A 21,376-nucleotide genomic window follows, 5' to 3' on the forward strand; every position below is an offset into this window, starting at 1 on the left:
CACCACCTCAGGCAGCCATTAGGAAACATAGTTTGGTGTTAACACACAAGTATAGCAAAATCCAACAATTCTGCCTTGAAAGGTTTACTAATCATTTTTGGAGAAACTTAACATGGAAAAACTTAGAAAAATGAATCTTGTGTTTCAATGATCCAGATATGATCAGGACTTAATAAAAAACAAATCTTAGAAGTGAATACTTTTGTTAAACATTCCTTGTCCAATCAATCCAATCTATATTACCATATTTAAAAATCAATTTATAAAGCATGACTACACTCCTACAGAGAAAAGGCAACCATCTGAGAAAGATGCATATTAAATCCCGTAACAGCTGAGTGTACAAATAAGGCTAAAAATGAATAGTTGAGAAAAGCAGTCTAAAAATACAAGTTAAAATTCACATTAACTAAAAAAGACACTGAGGAATCTGCTTAAAAACCTAATTCAAACACATGTAAATAGCTGAAAATGTGTACTGATAAGTCTTAAAATCTTTTGGTATCAAAAAGTTAGCTTTACAGCACTGAATTGTACTGGCTGGAGCATTTTTTTTAAAAAAGAACTATAGTTTCATAATAATTCATAATTTTTATTCTGCCCAACTCTGAGGCATTAGCAAAGAATATTCTAGCTAGTTCTCATCAATCTGGTTTTATTTCCTGCTTCTGTTTCACCTCCCTAAAGGGATTCTTTTTCTTTTTTTTTTTTAATTTTGCTTATCTATTTTATTTGCTATTAAAAGAATCAGAACGTAATGCTGCAGGCACCATTTTGCAATTCAAACATTTCCCCTGGAAAGGCAGCTGAACCATTCCCAAGCACTGCAGCACAGGATTCAGGCAAGCAGATGCCCAGCGCAGCAAAGGCCGGTTGCTCAGGCAGGCGGATGGGATGCAATGGGACGGGACGGGACGGGACGGGACGGGACACAGCGCAAGAGCCTTGCATGGACCGAAGTTTGAATTTCATCAGCTGACTCTAGAGGGAGCTGCTCCTCAGGGCTGGTGTCAGTTTTGAAAGGAAAGCGAAGGATCCAAACTAGATGTACAATCTTTCTTCCTCATCCCTGATCCAAAGCCAGGAAGAGACACCTTAAAAATGTACATCCTGGTGCCACGATCWTCTTCCTGCCATGGAAGCAGTACAGCTTATTGCTAAATGAAGCTGAAGTCAGCCTGCACTGGACACAGGTTTTAAGTGACATCCTTACCCACTAACTCTGTCCTCTGTACAAATTTTACTACAACACCTTCATGAACATCCCTACCAAGCTTCCAGCTATCAGAAAGAGGACGGAGGGGACATCGAGAGAAATGGGGTACTGACTAATCTACTAAGCCTTGTCATGGTGGCTCCCAAGTTTCCAAGAAGCTGTGACAAGGTGGAAAATAGCCATATTGCTGGGGCACTGGTATTTTTGTCCTCAGTCAGCATCACCTCAGAAATCAAACRTATCCAACCTGACACCCAAAGCTATGCTGCAGAGCTATCATCTGGTTTGGTACCATCTCCAAATGTTCAGTTAATTAACTGCTACATCTGGGTCAACTCTCATAGCACAACGGGGCAGTTTCTGCTATTTCTGAAGTGTAGGGAGGGAAAATAGATCAACARAAGGTAACCAACATACATCAACAAGGAAACTGCAACAAAAGATGGAAAAAAAACCAACCCCAAAGTCAAAGTAAAGTCTACAATAYACCAAATACTGACAGCACTAGCTGTGCCAATTTATTTTCAAGAGCAGCATTGTCTGCATGACTAATAAACAAGTTAAACTTATAGCTGGTTATCTAGTGATTTCACAGCTATTTCAGCACCAGCCTCATCCAGCAGAACGATCAAATGGTGCTACTTGTGTAAAAAGCTTCTCCCATCTTAACATTACTGACAAGAAAAAAAAAATCGGTATAGGGAAAACTACAGGATGATGCCGGAGTATGGCACTCGCATCCTGTTAACCTCACTCGTGCATCCCACCTCTCCCCTTCCTTCTCCGTCCTTTTCTGCCACTCTCAGAACCCCCCAACTGACCTGCGCTTCCTCCTTCTCCTAGCGATCGGCACCATCTGGCCTAATCCTGGCCCCCTCACAACATGCCTCTAATCTCATCCCCCGTCCCTCATGCTCTATTCTTTCTAGCATTATACTCATCTGTACCTTCCGCCCCCTCGTAAATGCTTGCTCAGGCCTAAAAAAAACCCACCCAAAACAAACAGTGATACCAACAATCTGTGAATAGAGCTAGCTGAAGCAAAGCATATTTTTGGTACGCTTGTCCCCTGTTTCCTCTTTAATCTATCTTTGGTGAAAGAGCTTACCAGAATCCTATGAACTGTTGGACTAAACTAGTAGTTTTAACAACTTTTTTTTTTTTTTTTTTTTTGAAGAATGCCCCCTTTTAACTCAGGATTTCATAATGACAATCACAAATCCACATCAAATTTTAATTTCAAAACCCTGAAAAATACCATTTTTCATGCTCCCCCTTTCCCCCTCCCCCCAAAAAAGACTTGGACTACTTACCTTAGCCTTAGAGACCACAATTCAAGAACTACTGGGTTTAAATTTATTATACTCTGGAAGATAATTGTAAAAAATAAAAAAGCACATCAGCAACCAAGATAAGGTACTGGCCCCACTGCCAATCTTGCCTGTGAGGAATACATCTACAGATTCTGGTTTAGCATGTATTTTTCATTAACCTATTTTTTGTTCCATAGGTAGTCAGGCTGTTTCAGCTCCTTTCTCCCATCCAAGCCAGGGGAACAACAGGCAAAAATTTACATCACAAATAATCTTTTATCTGGCATTTATCTTATGCCTTTGGGCTTCTGCTAGTCACTGCAAGAGTCAAGAATGACTTCTTTCACCATTTGATGCATAATTCTGGCACCAAGGGATTCTTCTCATCGCTCTTAAGCACTGGAGATCAGCCACAGTTAGGGGCAGGAGGCAAGGTGGGGCTGGCTTTTAATGGAATTAAACTCTCTGTTGCCTGTTATCTTGTCACACTCTTAAACTCAGGGCCAAACCAGCAGCCAGATTTGCAGTCAGAAAGATCTCTCTCCCCCAAGTCAAGAACTGAGAGGCAACTGTGGGAGGAGGAGTTGGTCCTTCTCTGCAGCACGATCCCACTTCCTAGAATCATATAGGCAATTTATTTCACAAACACTCTGCTAGTACAGGAACCTAYGACATAAGCAATGCCCTTGATTTCTCCTGATTGCTTCCTGTGAYACATTATTGTCGTGCCTTTTGCTCTTTTGTTAGATCTTGAATTTGCTATAGGGCCACAAATTCTTTCCAAAATTCATGGTATGTAACATATAGAACACTCACTCTACAGGCCCTTCTCTACTGCACACCTACTATATAATTTCTGGCAACTGGTCTAAATGACTTAGGTGAACCTTTCCAATCCTAAGAGGCTWGGAAAAAGAGGAAAATGGAAGGAGGGAAAAAAAAAAAGGAAAAAAAATAATTTATCATCCTTCTGTCAATTTTTTGGAACTGTCCTTTCCCTAAAGTAAATCAAATGCCTYGCTCTACTATTGCTTCTTACTGTCCAGCGAACAGCGGCAAGAGCATAACCCTAAACTTCAAACCTTGACAGACCTCACAAAATAAAAGCAATGAAAGTTTCAAGGACTGTGTTAATGGCACGCTGCAGTTGCCTGGCCTAACTGTGAGCAGCAGTAGAGGCATTAGAGATATCATGCTGCAGACACAGGAAAACAGATCTGCATCACTTAGCAACCATAAGGGTTAGACTTTTGGAGGAAAGGTTTTAAGAAGAAAAATTCTCCACTGATAAACTTGACGACTTAGGTCTTTGCAGAGAAAGGATCCTAAGTTTCACAGAAGATTTTTTTAAATCTACCCCCATTTACTGCTCTCTCACTCATGTAGAATTTGGTATTTATGCCAACTTAGGCAGAAACAGTACTTGATCTGTTCAGTAAAACATATACCACACAATAGTCATTTTATAAATAGAAAGTTATCTTTACATCCCAATGTTGCAGTGATATTGAGAATAAATTAGTATCTGCATTAGTTTAACTATATATATTTTCAAGCCCCTGTAAACATTTTRCCATATTTAAATAGCCTTCTTAGAAGAAAAGGCAAGTATTTATTCCTAAAAATATAAAATTACATTTATCAAAATCTGTTCAAAAAGAGGATTCACTAAAATCTTCTCCTATTAAAATTCTTTTGGGAGAAAAAATAAGTATATGATGTAATTATATTCCAGCACAAGAAAGACCAGGCCATAGGAAGCAGAACATAATCCCAAACACATTAATCTCTGCATTATTTTGCTGTAGCCCTACTTAGCTATTACCAAAATCCAAATATAACTTCAATATGCATCTCTAATACTAGTTCCGCTAAGAAAGCATACCAGTCAATCTGCTACATCTGTATGACCATTCAGCCTTCACTACTGTTCCTGCGACTTTACCTCCAGCTCCTCTTCAGTTCCAGTCCTGGGCCCCTATTACATATACACCTTTACCAGTGTATCTGCATTCACTGTTGAGCCTCTTCTGATCATTACACAAATTGTCATCTAGTCTTGATAGACGGATGATAGTTCCAAAGGTAAGAAAGATAACACCGTAAATTATTTCACTTATAATGCAAGACAGACTTTAACTGCAAGTATCTACAGATAAAACATTTCATTTGTCTGATTTGACTGACAGTATTAGGTTATTTCAGCAAAACAATACTCTTGGTTGATATGTCCTCTGCCTTGTCATAAAAGCAAATCTGCTAAAGAGGGACAATCATAAGCTCCCTTTTTATTACTGGCATAACCATCATATAACCTTGATTCATGGTGTGGGCAAGATCAAAAATGTCAACAATATCACCCGATTTGGTTGCACACTTCCTGTAGAGCAAATATCATGATCAATATGACAGAAAAATGAAAACTTGATTAAGACAGATTGACAATGAAGTCCCTTATGGGAACTAACTAGCAGCAATGAAAGACAGTTGACACTAAAACACAGCACCTTAGTGCATTGAGTCACTAACCCAGCTAAAGCCATTGCATTCCTGGGAGGTCTCATGATACTGAGGTAAGGACTTCTCAACTTAACATGCTGCATGGATACTTTTTCATTAGCTCTATCATCAGGAAATAACCACCCACCAAACCAAATGGTTTACACCATACCATTTATATTCTTCTTTTTCTGACTCCATTCTCTCCAAAATAATATTTTCTTCTAAATGAAAACCAGTTTTTCTAGATCATCATCTCTCCCGACAAATACACACCCTGCATACTTCATCTGAATCTCCAGTCTCCTAACACATAATACAGCAACGTCCAGTCTTCAGATTTAACTTGAACAACAGCAAACCATCAGCTCTGTGAAGCTCCTTCACCGCTTCACTGACCCATCACCACATATTCTCAGACTAGTAGAGCTCCATCTCTGTGGATTACTGATTCAACCTTGCACACCAAAGCACTGTGGTGCCCAATCTCTAACCCAATAAAATAACCTCCACACACACATTTTCCATCTCTGAACTCCTTAGTATTTTCTTTCTGTCAGAGGTCGGTAATACCAAACATGCAACCACCTACTGCTCCCTGGTTAACAGCAACAACTAATTCAAAGTGTTTGAACAACGACCTTAAAAATAACTGCTTCAGAATCAATTCTTCAATTTGCTTCCCTCCTCATCACCCCAGAAATAAACAGAGAACGACAGGACATGCACAAGCTACAGTAGCAACAGATAAAGCCTGAATCAGGCAGCTACCCGAAAGCAGAGTGCAAGGCTAGTTAAAATAGCTTTTCCCCGCCATGCACCATCCTCACTGTGACAAATCTTCATATTTATCCAATGGTCCTATTCACCTAAGCAATAATTCCTACTTACTCTGATCTGAGGATCCCCAGTGTCTTGATGAATGAATACCCCACAAATGGCAAATCTTCACCCGAGAAGCCTGCTGGGTTCAACTGGCGCGTAGAGGATAAAACCCGTGAATTCTTCTCTGGTTCATCAAAATTTGAGGTGTCATCATCAGACTTGAGAGTAGGAACGAAGGGGGGAGGAGCTGGTTAAAAAAAAGCAAAGAGAAAAGACAAAATTCAGCTACAGTTCACTCTGCAACAGTCCCACTCATTCAGTGCTTGCAATGGCACTGCAGCTCCTGCTTTTAATCTTGCTAACACAAGCAGACTGAGCTGCTGCTCTCAAATCGTATTACAGCAACAAGAGATTAACCCTTAAGCTACCAACATGGCTACCACTCTGCAGGCAGACTATCTCCCACACTGATTAAACCGGATTTTAGGCTGGTTAGGATTGTTGATTTTTATAAGCACAGATACATACATTTAATCATCTCAAAGCACCAGGCTAATAAAATTATCACTGTACTACACCTAAAGGTAATTCAGTTGTGAATCATCTAGAAAAAGAAAGATGTCTCCAATCTATCCAATTACTGAAGTAAGACACCACAGGAGAATGTAGCTTGATGCTTTACTAGTCAGCTAAGTGATAACAGCTACCTTTTCATACCACCAAGAATGTCCTCAGTATGGGCTTCTAATCAACAACAGACTGGTCTTTCTCCTGGAAGATTTTAATAAACTATAGATACTGAATGCTAACTGGTCTTTAGGAGGGAAAGAAAGATCAGTAAAACTATTTCTCCAAAAGAGCTTGCTGAAGATCTGGAACTCTTGTTGGGACACCACTGCAGTCTGGCTCTGATACAATCAGCTCTGAAGAGAGGTATAAACAGCAGGAATTATATTTCTTACTATAATTTCTAAATTGGTACCACTTAACATGTTAAGTTTCAGCTAATTTTCAAATCTTAGTTTCAATTTAATTAACCAACAAAAGGACAAGTTCTTCTCAATGATGTGCAGCACCCCAGTTACTTACTGGCTTGGCTATGTGTGTGAGAGGAGTGAATGCAAAAGCCTGCTGTGCAGTTCCTACATTGTTAAATCACGATCACGTTTTCGCTCCCAGATTTTTTTTTTTTTTTTTTTTTTTTTAATATTTCATCACTCAGGTCCTCACTCACTGCAAACCTACCAATCTCTTTTTGATTTGGAGACAGCTCTTCAGCCAGCAACTAGAACATAGCCCATTGTTACAGGCTGATGGAAGTGTAGTGTGCTAAAACCGTTACCATGGATCCAGCACAGATCTCCTGTAGCTGAAGGGCTGATGAGAACTGAAGAACGGGGAACAACCATTACAACCCCTGCAGTGCAGGCTCCCTGCTCCTCACTCTCTGCATGCTCGAGTTTAACCCTACCTGCCTGCATTCGTGACAGATGCTGATGCTTATCTGACTGACACGGGCAGAATGAGTCACGGCTGGAGCTTGCTAGCTCCCTCTAGGTTGCCAAAGCCTTTCACAGTCTGCTTTTTAACTCTTAATTCTCTAGACAAATGTATGTTTAAATTACCCACCAGACCAGCACTAATAGGCAAAAAAAAAAAAAAAAAAAAAAAAAAAAAGCCTGTATAAACTGCCAAATCAAAACTGCACATGCATGCTTCGTTAGCAGCTGCCCAAAGAGCCGTTTTGATGCTGCTCCCAAGCAGAGAAAAGAGGAGAAATTCCATAAAGCAGAGAAGCTGCTGCTTACATAGAGTAATTCCAAGTACATTAGAATGAGATAAATGGGGGGAAAAATACAAATTAAAAAGGTTCTATATTAAGCAGTTTTGCTTACTGGCTCCAGAGCATTTACATTTTTGGCAATATCATGCATTGGTTAAGTTCTGATATTTTACTGGTTATAACGAATATTTAGAACCAATGTTATACTGATCCATGTTATTTTGGAATATAGATTATTTACAGGAACTGTATTTTAAAACAAATKTTTATATTAGTGTAATATCAAGCCACTCTTTCACATGCTCTTAATCATTAAGAACATGGAATCAATAGAATACAGTCCATGGGTATCTCATCTTTAATGCAAATGTAGCCTCAAAGTCAGAGTTAGTTCATAGCAGAGCAGGATAAATAAATGAACTAATATTTTTTAGTTTAGCACCTCTGCTGAAAGCACTTTGAACATCTTATAGGAAACAGTTTTTGTGGAGTTTTTAATATTGCCTTTGAAGGCACACAGAGTTGATGAGGCAAAATAATAAAGAAAGCAGCAAACTACTCACTTCATATGGGGAAGCCTAGAATCTTTCCTGAAGAGGTAGCAAAAACAACATCCTCCTCTTTTTATAATGGTATAACAACCCTGTTTTTTACTCTTCAGACTTTAACAGGTAACTTCAGCTTAGGAAGAAAGAGCTACAGTCTTTGTTTTTACCAGCAAGTAGCTAAGAAGTTCTGAAGAGCACTGAGGAGAGTCATCTTCAAGCCCCTACAGTAAAAAGACAGTCTTTCCCCTTACCAAGAAGGATTTGTAGTCAAATTACATGCATAAAAGAAAATAGAATTTAAATATGTCTAAGATCAGCATACATATGAAAAGATCAAAAGCACTCAATGAGGGAACAACGAATGTAAAAAAGGGACAACTGAAAGTGAGACAGACCAAAGCTTTGGGGCTACAGGGAGACTAGTTTAAAGAATAACCTTTTACACTGCTATTTTATTTAATAAAAAATGTATAAAAAAGAACAAATAGTGAAGACTAGATTGAAAACTAAAGAAAAAAGCACTTCTTCTCATGTATCCACTAAAGATCCATAACCAAAAAGTCCACAAATTCTGCAGTATAACATTGTTATATTATTAACATGAAGTATTAGCAATTGAAGAGGAAACTTATCATAATCCTCCAACAACAGCATCGCTAATTGTTAAGTGGTTCTGAACTGTGACTGAAAATGAGAATTTGAACTTCCGAAGTTTCAAGACACTGGTGAAAAACTCACTAGTGAGTAAAAGAGAATATGCTTAGAAAAGAGGAATAGGCTATATCCATTCTATCTGATTTTGTTAATTACTTGGTAGCATCTTCAGTTTCCTTTACTCTTGATAAGAGTTTTTTGTCTGATGTCCAAAAATGCTGAAAAATTGGAAGATTCCCGTCCCCCCAGAAAAAAGCTAACAAAGAAGCAATTGAGCGATTTGATCCCCAAATATGGATCCCATGAGAAATTATCTTGAGCGAGATTATTATTTCTTGCTTAAAATCAGAGGAGTGTCACATAGTTATATTATTTTTGGAACAAGATTAAGATTAGTGACTGCAAATACATGTGTGTATCAGAATATGCTCAGTTTCTTTTTTAAAAGCAGGAATCCTTTATCAGAGGTCAAGATGAGCCTCGGAAAATCACATGTTAAAACCATGCCATCACATCTGACAAGGTCAAAAATTTGGTCAAGGCACTTCAAAGCTCACTCAAAAGCGAGGCAAAGCTATTACTGAAAAAGACAGGAAACCTGATCCTTTTAGTCTTCTAAACTGGGTTGGTATAAGGACCTCTTTCTGTCTCCAGCATGTTACAAATGAATGTACATGTTCTGTTTACCATTTAAAGTATCTTGCAGAGAACTGCATGTTTTAAAAAAGCCAATTGCTTGCCTAGATACCTCCCCACTTGTGGAAGGATGTAACCCTCATCCATCTGTTCCATAGAATGACTTTCAGAGGAAAAGGGGGTGTTGTAGGTTGCTAAGTTAAAAAAAATGCAGTACTTTATCATTAAGATTAGATGGAATGAATCTTACGAAAAGAAGCATTTTTTTTAACTGTGGACTAGTGTATGCATTTATGACTAGTTAAAGGAATATTGCCTTAATAGCATCTTTCCATCCTTTCAAATTATTTTCGTGTAAGTTGAGAAAATAGACACTGCATTTCCTCTGAGCCAGTGAATGACTTAACTGAGATACAGAATTTAGAGGAGATACAGAATGTTTCTAAAGAATAAAATGTATCTTTTCATGATCTACAAGGTGATCTATATATACTTTCTGAGAGAAGAATCTGCACAGCCTTTTTAAGTAGGTTAGGCATTACTCTTCCTCATGTTGGAAGAGGCCTATTTCAGCAAAGTGTTATGGAAGAAAAATAGAAAATAGTAGCTCTGAGTGATACATTTAAGAATGCTTAATCTAATATCACCTGAACAAAGGTATTACACTAGTTCTGATCAATTTGTATAACATCATCTTAATATGTTTTCAAGAAATATCTTAATATCTTTTCTCTCTCAAGACAATGTTCAAAAAGACATATATTTCTGTTAATAAAAGTGACCTCCAAATCTACATTAGCTTAGTTAGTGATCTCACTGAAAATAGAAAGTCAATATGTTTTTCTGAAGATAAACATCTAAATGAAATATCACAGTACCTAACAGTTAACATACTGAATGCCAGCTTTGGAGTCTAACATAAAGAAAAGAGTCTGGGAATTATGAACATAGAGATCTGGGTTCCTACTTGTTTAATAACAGAAGACAGCCTGGAATTAGTCTTCAACTCTTTTTCCAAGTTCTTCCTTTTGCAGGAGACATTCATTCTTTTCTTCCCAGGCATTTAGATTCCTCATGMAAAACTGAATATGCCATGCCATTTTCAAGACCTTCTACATTGCAGTTACAAAACAATTCTGAAAATGAAAGATCCTTTATGCTACCCAAAAATATCTCACTAGATTAAGACACAAGTCTTCTGAGCATCTCTCAGTTTGCTTTCATTAGACAGATTTTTGGTTCCAAATTAAACAGCTGATATAATTTATGGGTTTCAGACAACCAAATCCCCAACCTTGCAACCTTGTTGCTAGTAAGTCAGGTATGTTATCCTCCATTCTCTACCTGTAATTTTAAATTATTTTCAAGGACTCAAATAGTTTTGTTCTGAACCTTTTGATCCAAATCCTGATTGTTTAACTGAAACAGAGCTAACAATGGAATGTTTATTCTAAGTAAATAAATTCCAAAATATTTTCAGAAAATTCTGTCAAGTAAATCAACACAACCTTTTGGAAGAATTTTTTTATAAGCCTTAGAAGGCATTAAATAGCAGAAGTCAGCAAATACAGAGAGCAAAATCTGTAAGTTTTGTTTCAATAGAATACTCCCAGGAAGGGGAAAATTACCTTTTGAGCAAGATTCAGTTAAAACCTCATCTCACCCTGAGGTTTAATAACAGCTAGATTGTTTCTGTAGCTTAAGAACTGCTTCTACAGACACATGCTACTGGCCTCAAAGAAGTTGGGAGGTTTTCTTTTTTAGAGGCAACTATCTTTTGGAAAAGGTTTTACATGCAAAGTCAAGTGTTTCATAGGTTACCATAACTACAAAATATAACACTGAAAAATCCTTTCATGACACTTCCTTAACCAAAAGCAGTGCATTCAGAATGGTTATCCTGGAACCCCCAACATGATTTTCCCCACTACTACAACTTTTCTCAGACTGAAATAGAAATAACTTTCTTACTTTATAGTCTAGAGAAAAGTCTGTATGTGTAGACATAGAATTTATTTAACAAAGGCCTGTCAGAGAAATTCATACTCCATACCCCCAAAATTAACTTTTAGGACTGAGAATCCTTAGCATAAATCCAAATCCCAAGACCTCTTCCAGCACTCAGTAGCTTCCCAGTTTTCTTAGTTTTCCATTGCTCCAGTTAAACACCACTATCATAGTAGGTCAAGATAAGAAAGAAACTTTCAGCTTTTAGATAGTCTGGGCCAAACCTATCAAGGGTTTTGAACAGAAAGACAGAGATGCTGTCCTGAATAGACCAGCAAATGGCGAAGCACCGCGGAGAGCAAAGCAATAGGTGATGCATTCAATCTGCTACTAAAAGCAAGAGGACTGCTGTGTTTTGTGCCAGTTACAGTGGGGGCTTATGCTGTATGAGACATAACAACCAAGTCAAGGGTCAAAACTGCAAGATCTTCACCATAGACTGGTCTGAATATTACAGAGAATGATGCAATCCACTGGCCAGCTGCTGATAAAAATAGGATTAAAAAAAAAAATCCCAAATGACTGTGTCAACATTTAAAAGGACATCAGGACTGCCTACCAGCTCATCAGTCAGAAGCACTGTTGTCAAATGAAATGGCAAAACACTCCCAATTAACTTGTGCAGTTGTGAGAATGCTGGGCAGACAATTGCCAAGGAAACACCAGAACATATGCTCACATGCCATCTTTTCCTGCATCTGAGAAAATATGATACAAAGGCAATACAAAAATTTCAAAAATGGAAACTGGTGGCTTTGACAGGGTTCAGGGGAAAGAAGGCAAAGTGAGCTGAAGTTTGAAGTACATGCTGAAATTATGAAAAAGACTTCTCACTCAAGGCTTAATGGTTCTCAAAGGGTAGAAAAAATGGCATTTAACAGAACAGAAGCTCCACAAGTTCAAAGACAGTGAATCAACAAAAAAGTGAGTAAGCATTCAGTAGAGTTGACAGCTGAAGTGCTAAGATAGTCATCAGAAGTAGAAGCTTAGAAATTTATCATGGAAATTGGATTGCATCATTGTTCTTCTTAATACAGAGCAGTATATTTGATAAAGAATATTAGGCAGATATGTTCCTTGTCTACATAATCGTACCATCCAAATAATTTTAAATAATATTTGATACAAGCCAGATACTTATAGATTCAATGATGACCTGTGAAATATTTGCTTTTGACATGGTCCTGGTGCCTCAGTACTTCAAACTACAAAATTTCATTACTTGCCTAGCACTATAACAATTATCTGCATAGAAAAGCATGTGTGACACTGGTTTTATTCCATTCCTACCAGAAGAAAAAGATTTTTGACAAAAAAAAAAGTCAAATATTAACTGTAATATGCTTGAGGAAAAATTCCAAAGCCCCTATGACCTCTGATGTTTTATSACCTAGAGGAGCTAAAAGAGAAATCTTAAACAAGCCAGATCACAACAGATGAAAGAAGAGAAGAAGCCAAAGATATAACAGAAAATGAACTATAAGACAAAGCCAAAATTAAGTAGGCTACGTTGGGGAAGGCCTGAAAGAACACACTGGTGCATTTTAATCTGACGAACAACATAAAAAGGATCACTTGGATCTTTCAGCCTAGGGCCTGCAAGTAATATGGCAATCACACCATAATTTCATACAGAAATTTATTAAACTTCATCTTATTCTTAACTTACCACTTTCACCTAAGAGATATTAATATATCTTATTCAAAAAGCAAAAAACATTGTTCCTTGATACTAATCTGCTCGAGAATACAGTCATGTTTTGTTATTAACAATGATTCAGCTYGAACACATCGAAATACTCAGATTATGTAAGTTTTCATGTTATCAGGAAATCAGGAACGTTTATAAATGCAGTATTATTCTACTTACAGTTACGGATGTTATTCCAATCAATTTTAGAAAAGAATGGATGGCAGCAGAGTCCTTCATAACCCAGCCTTTCCTTTTGCCCACAAAGCAGGCTCTGGATCAGATCAAGAAATTCACTACTAACTTTCACATCCTCTGGGAACTTCAAAAATCTCTGCATTAGAAAGAAAAGTATATCTGCTCAGTAAGAAAACAATCCCAGAACAGTAAGGTTCCTTATTTTCATTATTCTAAGATATGTGAGGCATAAAGTGTAAATATTTATAGTACACAAATGAGAGAAATGAGTGTGTTGTGGATTTTTTCCTAATAGACCTTTATACTCATTTACTGCAGTGAAGACAAGAACACAGAAAATCGTACCTAATTAGACAAATGGTAGACCCAGCCCAGCATCTTATGGCAAACAATGGTCAACTGCCTACAGAAATGTAAGTGCAGAACATGCTTCCAAACCTCTGGGGTTTGTGGCCTAGGAATTTTCTGAAACAGGGGGTGATGTCTTTGTATTTACTAGCATCTATGAATTTTTCTTCTATGAATTTGTCCAGCAGCTACTGGAACGCATGTTAACATTCAGTAGCTGCAAAATACTGTGGCAAAGCGCTCCCCAGCATAACTATATCCTGTGCGAAGTATCTTTTTAAATTTTTTTCTAYAGTTAATACTGCTACTTTCATTTGATGCCTCTAAGTCTTGTATAATAGACCATCATTTTTTATTTCCCTCCTTCCAGCTGGACATGACTTTTTCTTTCCTATTAAGTCCTACCATTCTACTTGCTTTTTGCAATGTTGCTGAGAAGTAAGCTAACATTTTCATAGATTGTAACATCAAGATCATGTTCTGGAGCCCACCACTGGGTAAAGTTGGATACTTTCCCTTTCATATGTATTGCTTTTAATTTATTTACAATAAATTTCATATGACATTTTAATCATCCAGACACACAATACTCTCCTTTTGTAGTTCTTCATAGCCAGCCCTTGAGAAAATCTTAGTATATTTAGGAAAATTTATCAATCTACAATTCATCCTTTCCATCCCTTTTCTAGATCACTTTGGAAACACTGCAAATATAATCACTTAAAATGCATAGATAAATCTTTCTTAATTCATGCATTGCAGATGGTTATTTTTAGACAGCTGTTACAAAAATAAATTGAGATCTCTACAATATGGAGGCACATATAAAGAAAATACTTAAGGCATTGCATAAAGCATATGTGTTCTAAATATTTTAAAAACAAAACAAAGTTAGAGACGTCCATAAGCTTACTTTCAATTGTAAGAACACATAGCCCTTAGTTATAGCGTTTTTACCCAAGAACATGGAAGGAGTTCTCTCTACCTGGAAGTTCATGATGTTATTGAAAGTTTTTGCTGAAGTCCCTTCTGTGAATGGAGCTCTTCCATAAATCATTTCATACGCAATGACTCCTAATGACCACCAGTCACATTCTGGACCATAAGAAGCTCTGCCATCCCCATTCAACCCTGTCAGCATTTCTGGTGCCATGTAGTCTGGTGTGCCAACAGGTAGCTTGGCATTTACCTAGAAATAAAGATATACTAAGTGAAGTTATAACTCTTTTTGTTCACTGTGACCTTGGCAATAAAACAAACTTATCTTGTTTTTAAATGAGACAGATGGAATTTTTAACCCTACAAGTACATTTTAAGTAAGGAATTTCATGATTTCATAAATTATSAAATTGTGCCCGACTCTGTTAAGTAAAATCAGGCAAAATTAACAAAACTGCTGATAAACAAAGAGAAAGCTATTTGGAAGGCTATTGAAGTAAAGGGGATAAAAGACCAGCACTCTGAAAAGCACAGCATTACTCACAACAGACGTTTTAAGCAGTATCCATAGCCATAACAGCAGTACTATTTCAACTAGTATTAACAAGGACCTCACAGCTGAAGTTTCAAGAACCAGTCAGCTATAGGCATAAATGTTCCCTGCCCTCATTCCATTCTGTGTCATTCCTACCTTTTTTACCTTGTGTTCATGATCAGCAAAATACTAGTATCCAGACTGCTGGAGTGCTTAGCAAAAGTAATTCAGGAACCCAAACTGCAGTAATTTTTCCACTGTGAGTGGCATAAAAGAGTGAAACAAAACAGCAGGGAGACTAATACAGGCACCAGAAGACTGAAAAAGTAGATCACATGACAAGAAAACAAATTGAAAAGAAAAATGCAATGCAGAGGAGTATTAAAAARGGGAAATTGGGGAAAACAAAATAAAAAGGACATAATACTAAGAAAACTCTATAAAAAGTCAAAATCATAAAACAAGTGAAGGCTCCAGTGTATAACTTTATATTCTGTTTTAGATCTATTTTAATTTTAAATTCCCACTTTAACTGAATGCAGTCTCTTAAATTTAAAAGCAACTTATAAAAAGACCTTGCCCTATTTACAGTTTTGAATATATTGCTTTTGGTGAGTAATGCTAAATCCCAGAACACTGAAATGTGACTCATTATAATCAAGAGCTCCCCAGGTCTTCAAAACTATGCCACCTTAGTTACAGCAAACATAATTTCCAGCCCAGTTRTGAACAATTCATAAATACATGTCTTTAAAAACACAGTATTTCAGCTGCTTAAAGACTTTGCTGCAAGCTAAAGTGGCTGCAGAATTAGTAGAAAAAAAATCAAATCCTTAATGAAAAGGTTTGATATTAGTGCAAAATACAGAAAGATGAACAGCTGTGAGAATCTAAAAATACGATTTTGCATTGCAATACAGCATCATGAGAAAGATTTGCTGCTATCTTACTCATATATTAAAGTCTGATTAAGTAAATATATACCTACCAAGAGCTACAAAACATACTTAAGTTCACGTTTGAAAGGACATTTATAAATGGAAAGTATTATTATTAACAGATCTCATATTGGACAAGAAAGGCAAAAGAAAAGGTGCCATCAAGGAACAAACTTAATTTTCTCTTTTTGACTAGACTCTCTAAACAAGCTATAGACAAAGTTAAATCCATGCTATTACCGTTCTGTTTACTGTCATTTTGGCCGCTGACCCAAAGTCTACCAGTTTAATGTGTCCTATTCGGTCAATGAGAACATTCTCTGGTTTGATATCTCTGTAAAGAAAGCAGAAAGCAATCAATACCTTTCTATACTCTTCTCTGCTGTCATGTCTAGATAACATCTCCCTTTCCAGCTACACTCAACTCTGTGCTCAATTGCATAAAACCCTAGCAATGGATTACTGTGGGAGTCTTATTTCCAACTGCTGTTCTGCTTGCAAGCYGACATGAAAGTAGTGGAGTTTAAGTCACTTCTTGGGAAGTTAACAGTTGTTGACAGAAAGTGGAGAGAAGAGGTGGTTTTGCATTGAGTTATCACCTTGACTACATTGTAACTGAGTTATAGCAAAGTATTATGTAGTTTTATAAATTTCCTCCCAACTTATTCTGTGCTTCTGTCAGAGCCAGGCAGCCACCTTGCATTAAAAAGCCATAGCATATGTTCTAAATGCAGCAACTACCAGTGATTGGAACACAGAGCACTTCATGACAACTCCAAAGCTTTAGAATAGATTTATTAAATGCTTAAATACTAATATGATTTGAAAATGTACATAGTAACAACCTTCTTGCCTTTATTTGATCTTTATAAAACTCCTGTTATATTTAACCACTCCAACATACTATACTGTTCTGTTCACCAATCAGCAAGCAACAAGTTTTAACAATTCCACAGATTTCCTCTACTAATTGGTGTTAAACATGACCAGTTCTGGAAAAATTTTTTTTTTTTTTTCAGTGCAACATAAAAACTTGTTTTTACTAAGCTTCCAGAATATATATATAACAATCTTTTTGTGATATTAGTGTGAACTTTACATCAAAGTTAATGTCTAGCTGCAGTTAGTTGGCATACGATTAGTTTTCTAATTTTCTCTCCTAACAGAGCAAGTGAAATGCTGTCCTTGAAGCAGATAGACTTAAAAACAAAAACAAAACAAAACAAAAAAACACACAAAAATGCATCATTTCAGAACACTGATTCCAGAATGATACTGAGTAAATATTACGTGCAATACGAAGCAATCTTTACCTACCGGTGTACATAGCCCATCTGATGGACACTATGAATGGCTAAAACCAGCTCCGCAAGATAGAACTTTACCATACTCTCATCCAGTTGGTCCTCGTATCGGTTTAAGAGAGACAGTAAGTCCCCTCCAGGCTGATATTCCATAATCTACACAAAATTTTAGAGAAACAGATGTAGTTCATATATACAAAAGACATTCCACTCAACTCCTACATACTACACTGGACAGATATCAAACAGTGCCATGTAATGCAGGAAAATTATAGAAGACGAACACTTTCCAGCCATCAAATTGTTCTTAAACCTAACAATGGTAAAGTCTGCAATAGAGAAGATACAGAGACAGAGATCTCTTTACCAAGTAGAGATTTTTTTTGTCTTGAAATGCATATTGTAACTGTGGAATCCAGGGACTGGTATTCTGAGATAATATACTGCGTTCTTCCTCAAAAAACGACACCTACAGAAAAAGGAAATATTCAGTTATATCTTGATTAAAATGGGTTCGAATACATTAGAATTCCCTAGCTTCAGAAAGATGTAAGTCTGCACCAAAGGCACACATCCCACAGTTACTTACAAACCATCAAATGCTATTGCCTTTTAATGTATCTTGAAAAAAGTAATTTTACTCCTCTCTGTTTCCAACTCCCCTCCCCTCTTCTGTTGTCTAGTTTGTTTTCAGTCAGGCAGTCCCTGCAGTGAAGACCAGCTCTCCTTTCATACTGGTGAAGCATCTACCAGCCTGGAGTGCAACCTGAGTTGACCTCATCTGGATTGGCCCTAATAAAATAGAACTACTTTCAAAAGAAGCAGACAAGAAGCAGAGCAGATGCTAGCACAATTATGGAGCAGCATCTTGCAGCTAATTCTGTAATAAATTCAATGWAAAGTGGAATTTATTAAAATATAAAGTTTTCTTGAAATCATCCTCTAGCAATTATTTAGTAATTGAGGGTTGCAGTCAAACAATAAAAAATTTTATTACACAGTTCATTTAGATCAATGTTAGCTATTTTCAGTGACCCAAAGTCTACAGGACTGAACAAGTGTTGTCTTGAGGATAACACCATAGTTTGCTCTTCTTGTCAACCTGTGCCAGAGCAAGAGTAATTTTAGTCTATCTTCGTTTGYGATAGCCACGAATGCTAGAGAATCTCAGGAGCAGACATGTATTGCTGTGTAAATTAGATATTGTGGTGTAAATTCCCGAGCCCTTCATGGAGTATCTTTGTCCTACATCTCATCTCTCGTCAGCAAAAGATTAACTTCTATTTCTCACCAAACTATGATAATCACCTCCACTACCCTCTCTAAGTTTTCAGATAACACCTTTCTCAATCTAATGAAGACCTATCCATCAAAATCCAGTCGCCTTCACACCCGTTCTTGACATCCTACCTTGCTCTTTAAAACAATAATAAAAAAAAATGTAATGGATAGTGTGAGTATTCAAGCCATCATTTATTAAGCTGATCAATACTGTCAATATTTTCTTCATCTATTTGTATCCATCTACTGCTTGTTGTCTTATAATTGGATAGTAAGCTCCTTGAGAGAGGGATTTTTGTTGTTGTTTTTCTGTATTTTTTTGTATGGCACCTCACCAATAGATTCATGCTCTACGACAATGGCTCTTCAACACAGTAAAGCTAAAAACAAATACTAATATATTCCTTTACTGAAACGTAGGATGATCTTTTCCAAATTACATTTTTAATCTAACAGTAGTAACAAAAACAAAATGGTCAACAACTCATAGTTTATGGGTCTAGTGTCGTAACAGAAAAATATACATACATGCTCCTGTATCAGCAAGGACTCTTTGCTCATCACCTTCATAGCATACACATCACCAGTAAGCTTCTCTCTTACTACTTTTACATCCGCAAAGTGACCACAGCCAACAACACTCTTTACTTCAAAATCCTTCACATTGGGTTGCAGTTCCCTTAATTCAGCTATAGTCTCTGCATCTATAAAAGTAACACATTTATATTACATTAGCCAACTGGCATTTTTGGTGAACATAAGATCAGCAATAGGGAATAAAAAAAACAATCTTTCTCGAGAAATATAAAATCATTTCAGAATATGCTTCCTAAAAAACAGTATGTATGAATACTAAAAAAGGCAGCATTAATGCAAAGTTAAGATTGAAATATGGTACATACAAAAGAATCAGGAAATGTTAAGACAGTTCCCATAGCAACCATAGCTCTGTCCCATTCATATCATCACAGGCTGATAGTCTCTCTTGTTTCTAATTTATTTTCAACCATCCTTTGCCAATACAAAGCATATTCACCAAACATGCTTTATCCAGTCCAGTTCTCTAAGTTCAAGTGGCAGAGTTTTCTCCTCTGCCTGTGGGAGGCACTATTTTATTGTCTAACAAATAACCATAGACATTTGTTTCAGATATTCAGTCTAAGTATGCATTGTGATAATCAGTTGTTCTCTGTAGAGTGTTCTAAAAATTCTTCATATCCTGCAAAAAATTACTCTTATTTAACAATACCTATAAATTGYTGGGTAGAACTACTATAGGAGGCATGATAAGTTACATTAAACCAAATGGCATTCAGTTATATCTTAATGGAAAAGTTCATTGCCCTATGCTTKCTTTGTTTTTTAAAGAATCCAAGCACACCATCAGTAAAATATTTATTCTGACAGAAATTATTTCTGAACTACAAAATTGTTACCAACAAGTAACRCATGAAAAAAGGGATAACACAAGGAATCTCAAATATCATCTTAACAGAGCCAAGTATTAACAAGTTTCTGTCTAAATAGTTTTTTTTCATACCTTTAAGTCATGTCCTGCTCTCAACTCTTGACACCCTTCTATTTTACATACTTGGAACTTTGCTCGATGGCATATTCTGACCAGCTTTTAATGAAAGTGCCTCCTCAACAATAAATATAGTACAGTCTAAAAAGCATGCACATTAGAATTACAGCACTTCAAAAGCCACTGCAGATGACCTTTTTGCACCTACATAAAGCCTTAGTAATATTGTCAAGGTTCCCCATGCAATGTACAGTCCGCCCACAAAAAATCACATTCACAAAATCCTAGGTTAAAATTGTTACAAAMTAACGTTACTAAAGCACTACTTAAACAATTGTGTTCTTAACCATTATCTTTTTAAAATGATACCTGGAAAATCATCTAACAAACTTACACTTCTTGACAAAGTTGCCAACATGCTTAATCTTCATTAAAGCAGGGTTTCTGCATTCTTCAAAAAGAACGAATAGAGAATCAAGGATGCCTTCCCGGGAGAGAGGAGACATCTGCTGTTGAGTCACAAAGAGTGGCTTCCCCTGGAAAAAAAAGGAAGCAACAGCAGATGGAGTCTCAGACAACAATGAAAAGCCTCAAATCAATAACATATGTATAGAGCAGATTATATATTATCCATTTTAAAAATCACTACTTCAAAAATTAGACAAATAATGCAGAAGCTTGTGTTAAATGTATCAGATCACTATGTATATGTGTAATACCTGTTACAGGTATGGTTCTTCTGGATAAAGCAATCTTCTAAAGGTTGCTAAAAGCTCAAATCACAGCATTCTTGAAATTGTCAACATACTACTAATGTTTCTGGTTTGACTGGCTTTTTCTTGATATTGTACTGTAGTGGGGGTAGGGAAGAATTCATGGTACAAATAGCTTAAGCAGTCAGCATCAATATTAGCTCCAGAAGCAAAATCGGCTGAACCTTTGACGATCAAAGAGCAGCCAGTTTGGCAAATCCACCTCATGACAAAACCTCCATTACATCACCCGTGAGAAGACTGTGGATTATAGGACACAGAATGTGATGTTCCACTTTTGCCGAAGAAGGGCAACTCAAGCCAAGATATTAACAGTTGCACATAATAAGAGCCGCCCTCCCAGCTAACCTTTGTGCACTTTGAG

The 21,376-nt window shown here is 36.8% G+C and overlaps 1 protein-coding gene across 7 annotated transcripts in view; it reads right to left on the reverse strand.

The window, feature by feature from the left end:
- Positions 1-21,376, reverse strand: part of CIT (citron rho-interacting serine/threonine kinase) — a 73,103-nt gene that overhangs the window by 51,112 nt on the left and 615 nt on the right. For all 7 annotated transcript variants that reach the window (XM_085326175.1, XM_085326177.1, XM_085326174.1 and 4 more), the window contains exons 3-10: positions 20,634-20,775; positions 19,243-19,418; positions 17,801-17,902; positions 17,447-17,589; positions 16,370-16,463; positions 14,703-14,906; positions 13,352-13,505; positions 5,920-6,100 (exon numbers count right to left, since the gene is read on the reverse strand). In XM_085326175.1, coding sequence (XP_085182301.1) covers positions 5,920-6,100; positions 13,352-13,505; positions 14,703-14,906; positions 16,370-16,463; positions 17,447-17,589; positions 17,801-17,902; positions 19,243-19,418; positions 20,634-20,775 — 1,196 coding nt within the window. The remainder of the gene's footprint in view (positions 1-5,919; positions 6,101-13,351; positions 13,506-14,702; positions 14,907-16,369; positions 16,464-17,446; positions 17,590-17,800; positions 17,903-19,242; positions 19,419-20,633; positions 20,776-21,376) is intronic.

This window comes from Rhea americana, unplaced genomic scaffold, assembly GCF_003343005.1.
Source record: "Rhea americana isolate MKP2758 unplaced genomic scaffold, rheAme1 scaffold_128, whole genome shotgun sequence".
Taxonomy (NCBI): domain Eukaryota; kingdom Metazoa; phylum Chordata; class Aves; order Rheiformes; family Rheidae; genus Rhea; species Rhea americana.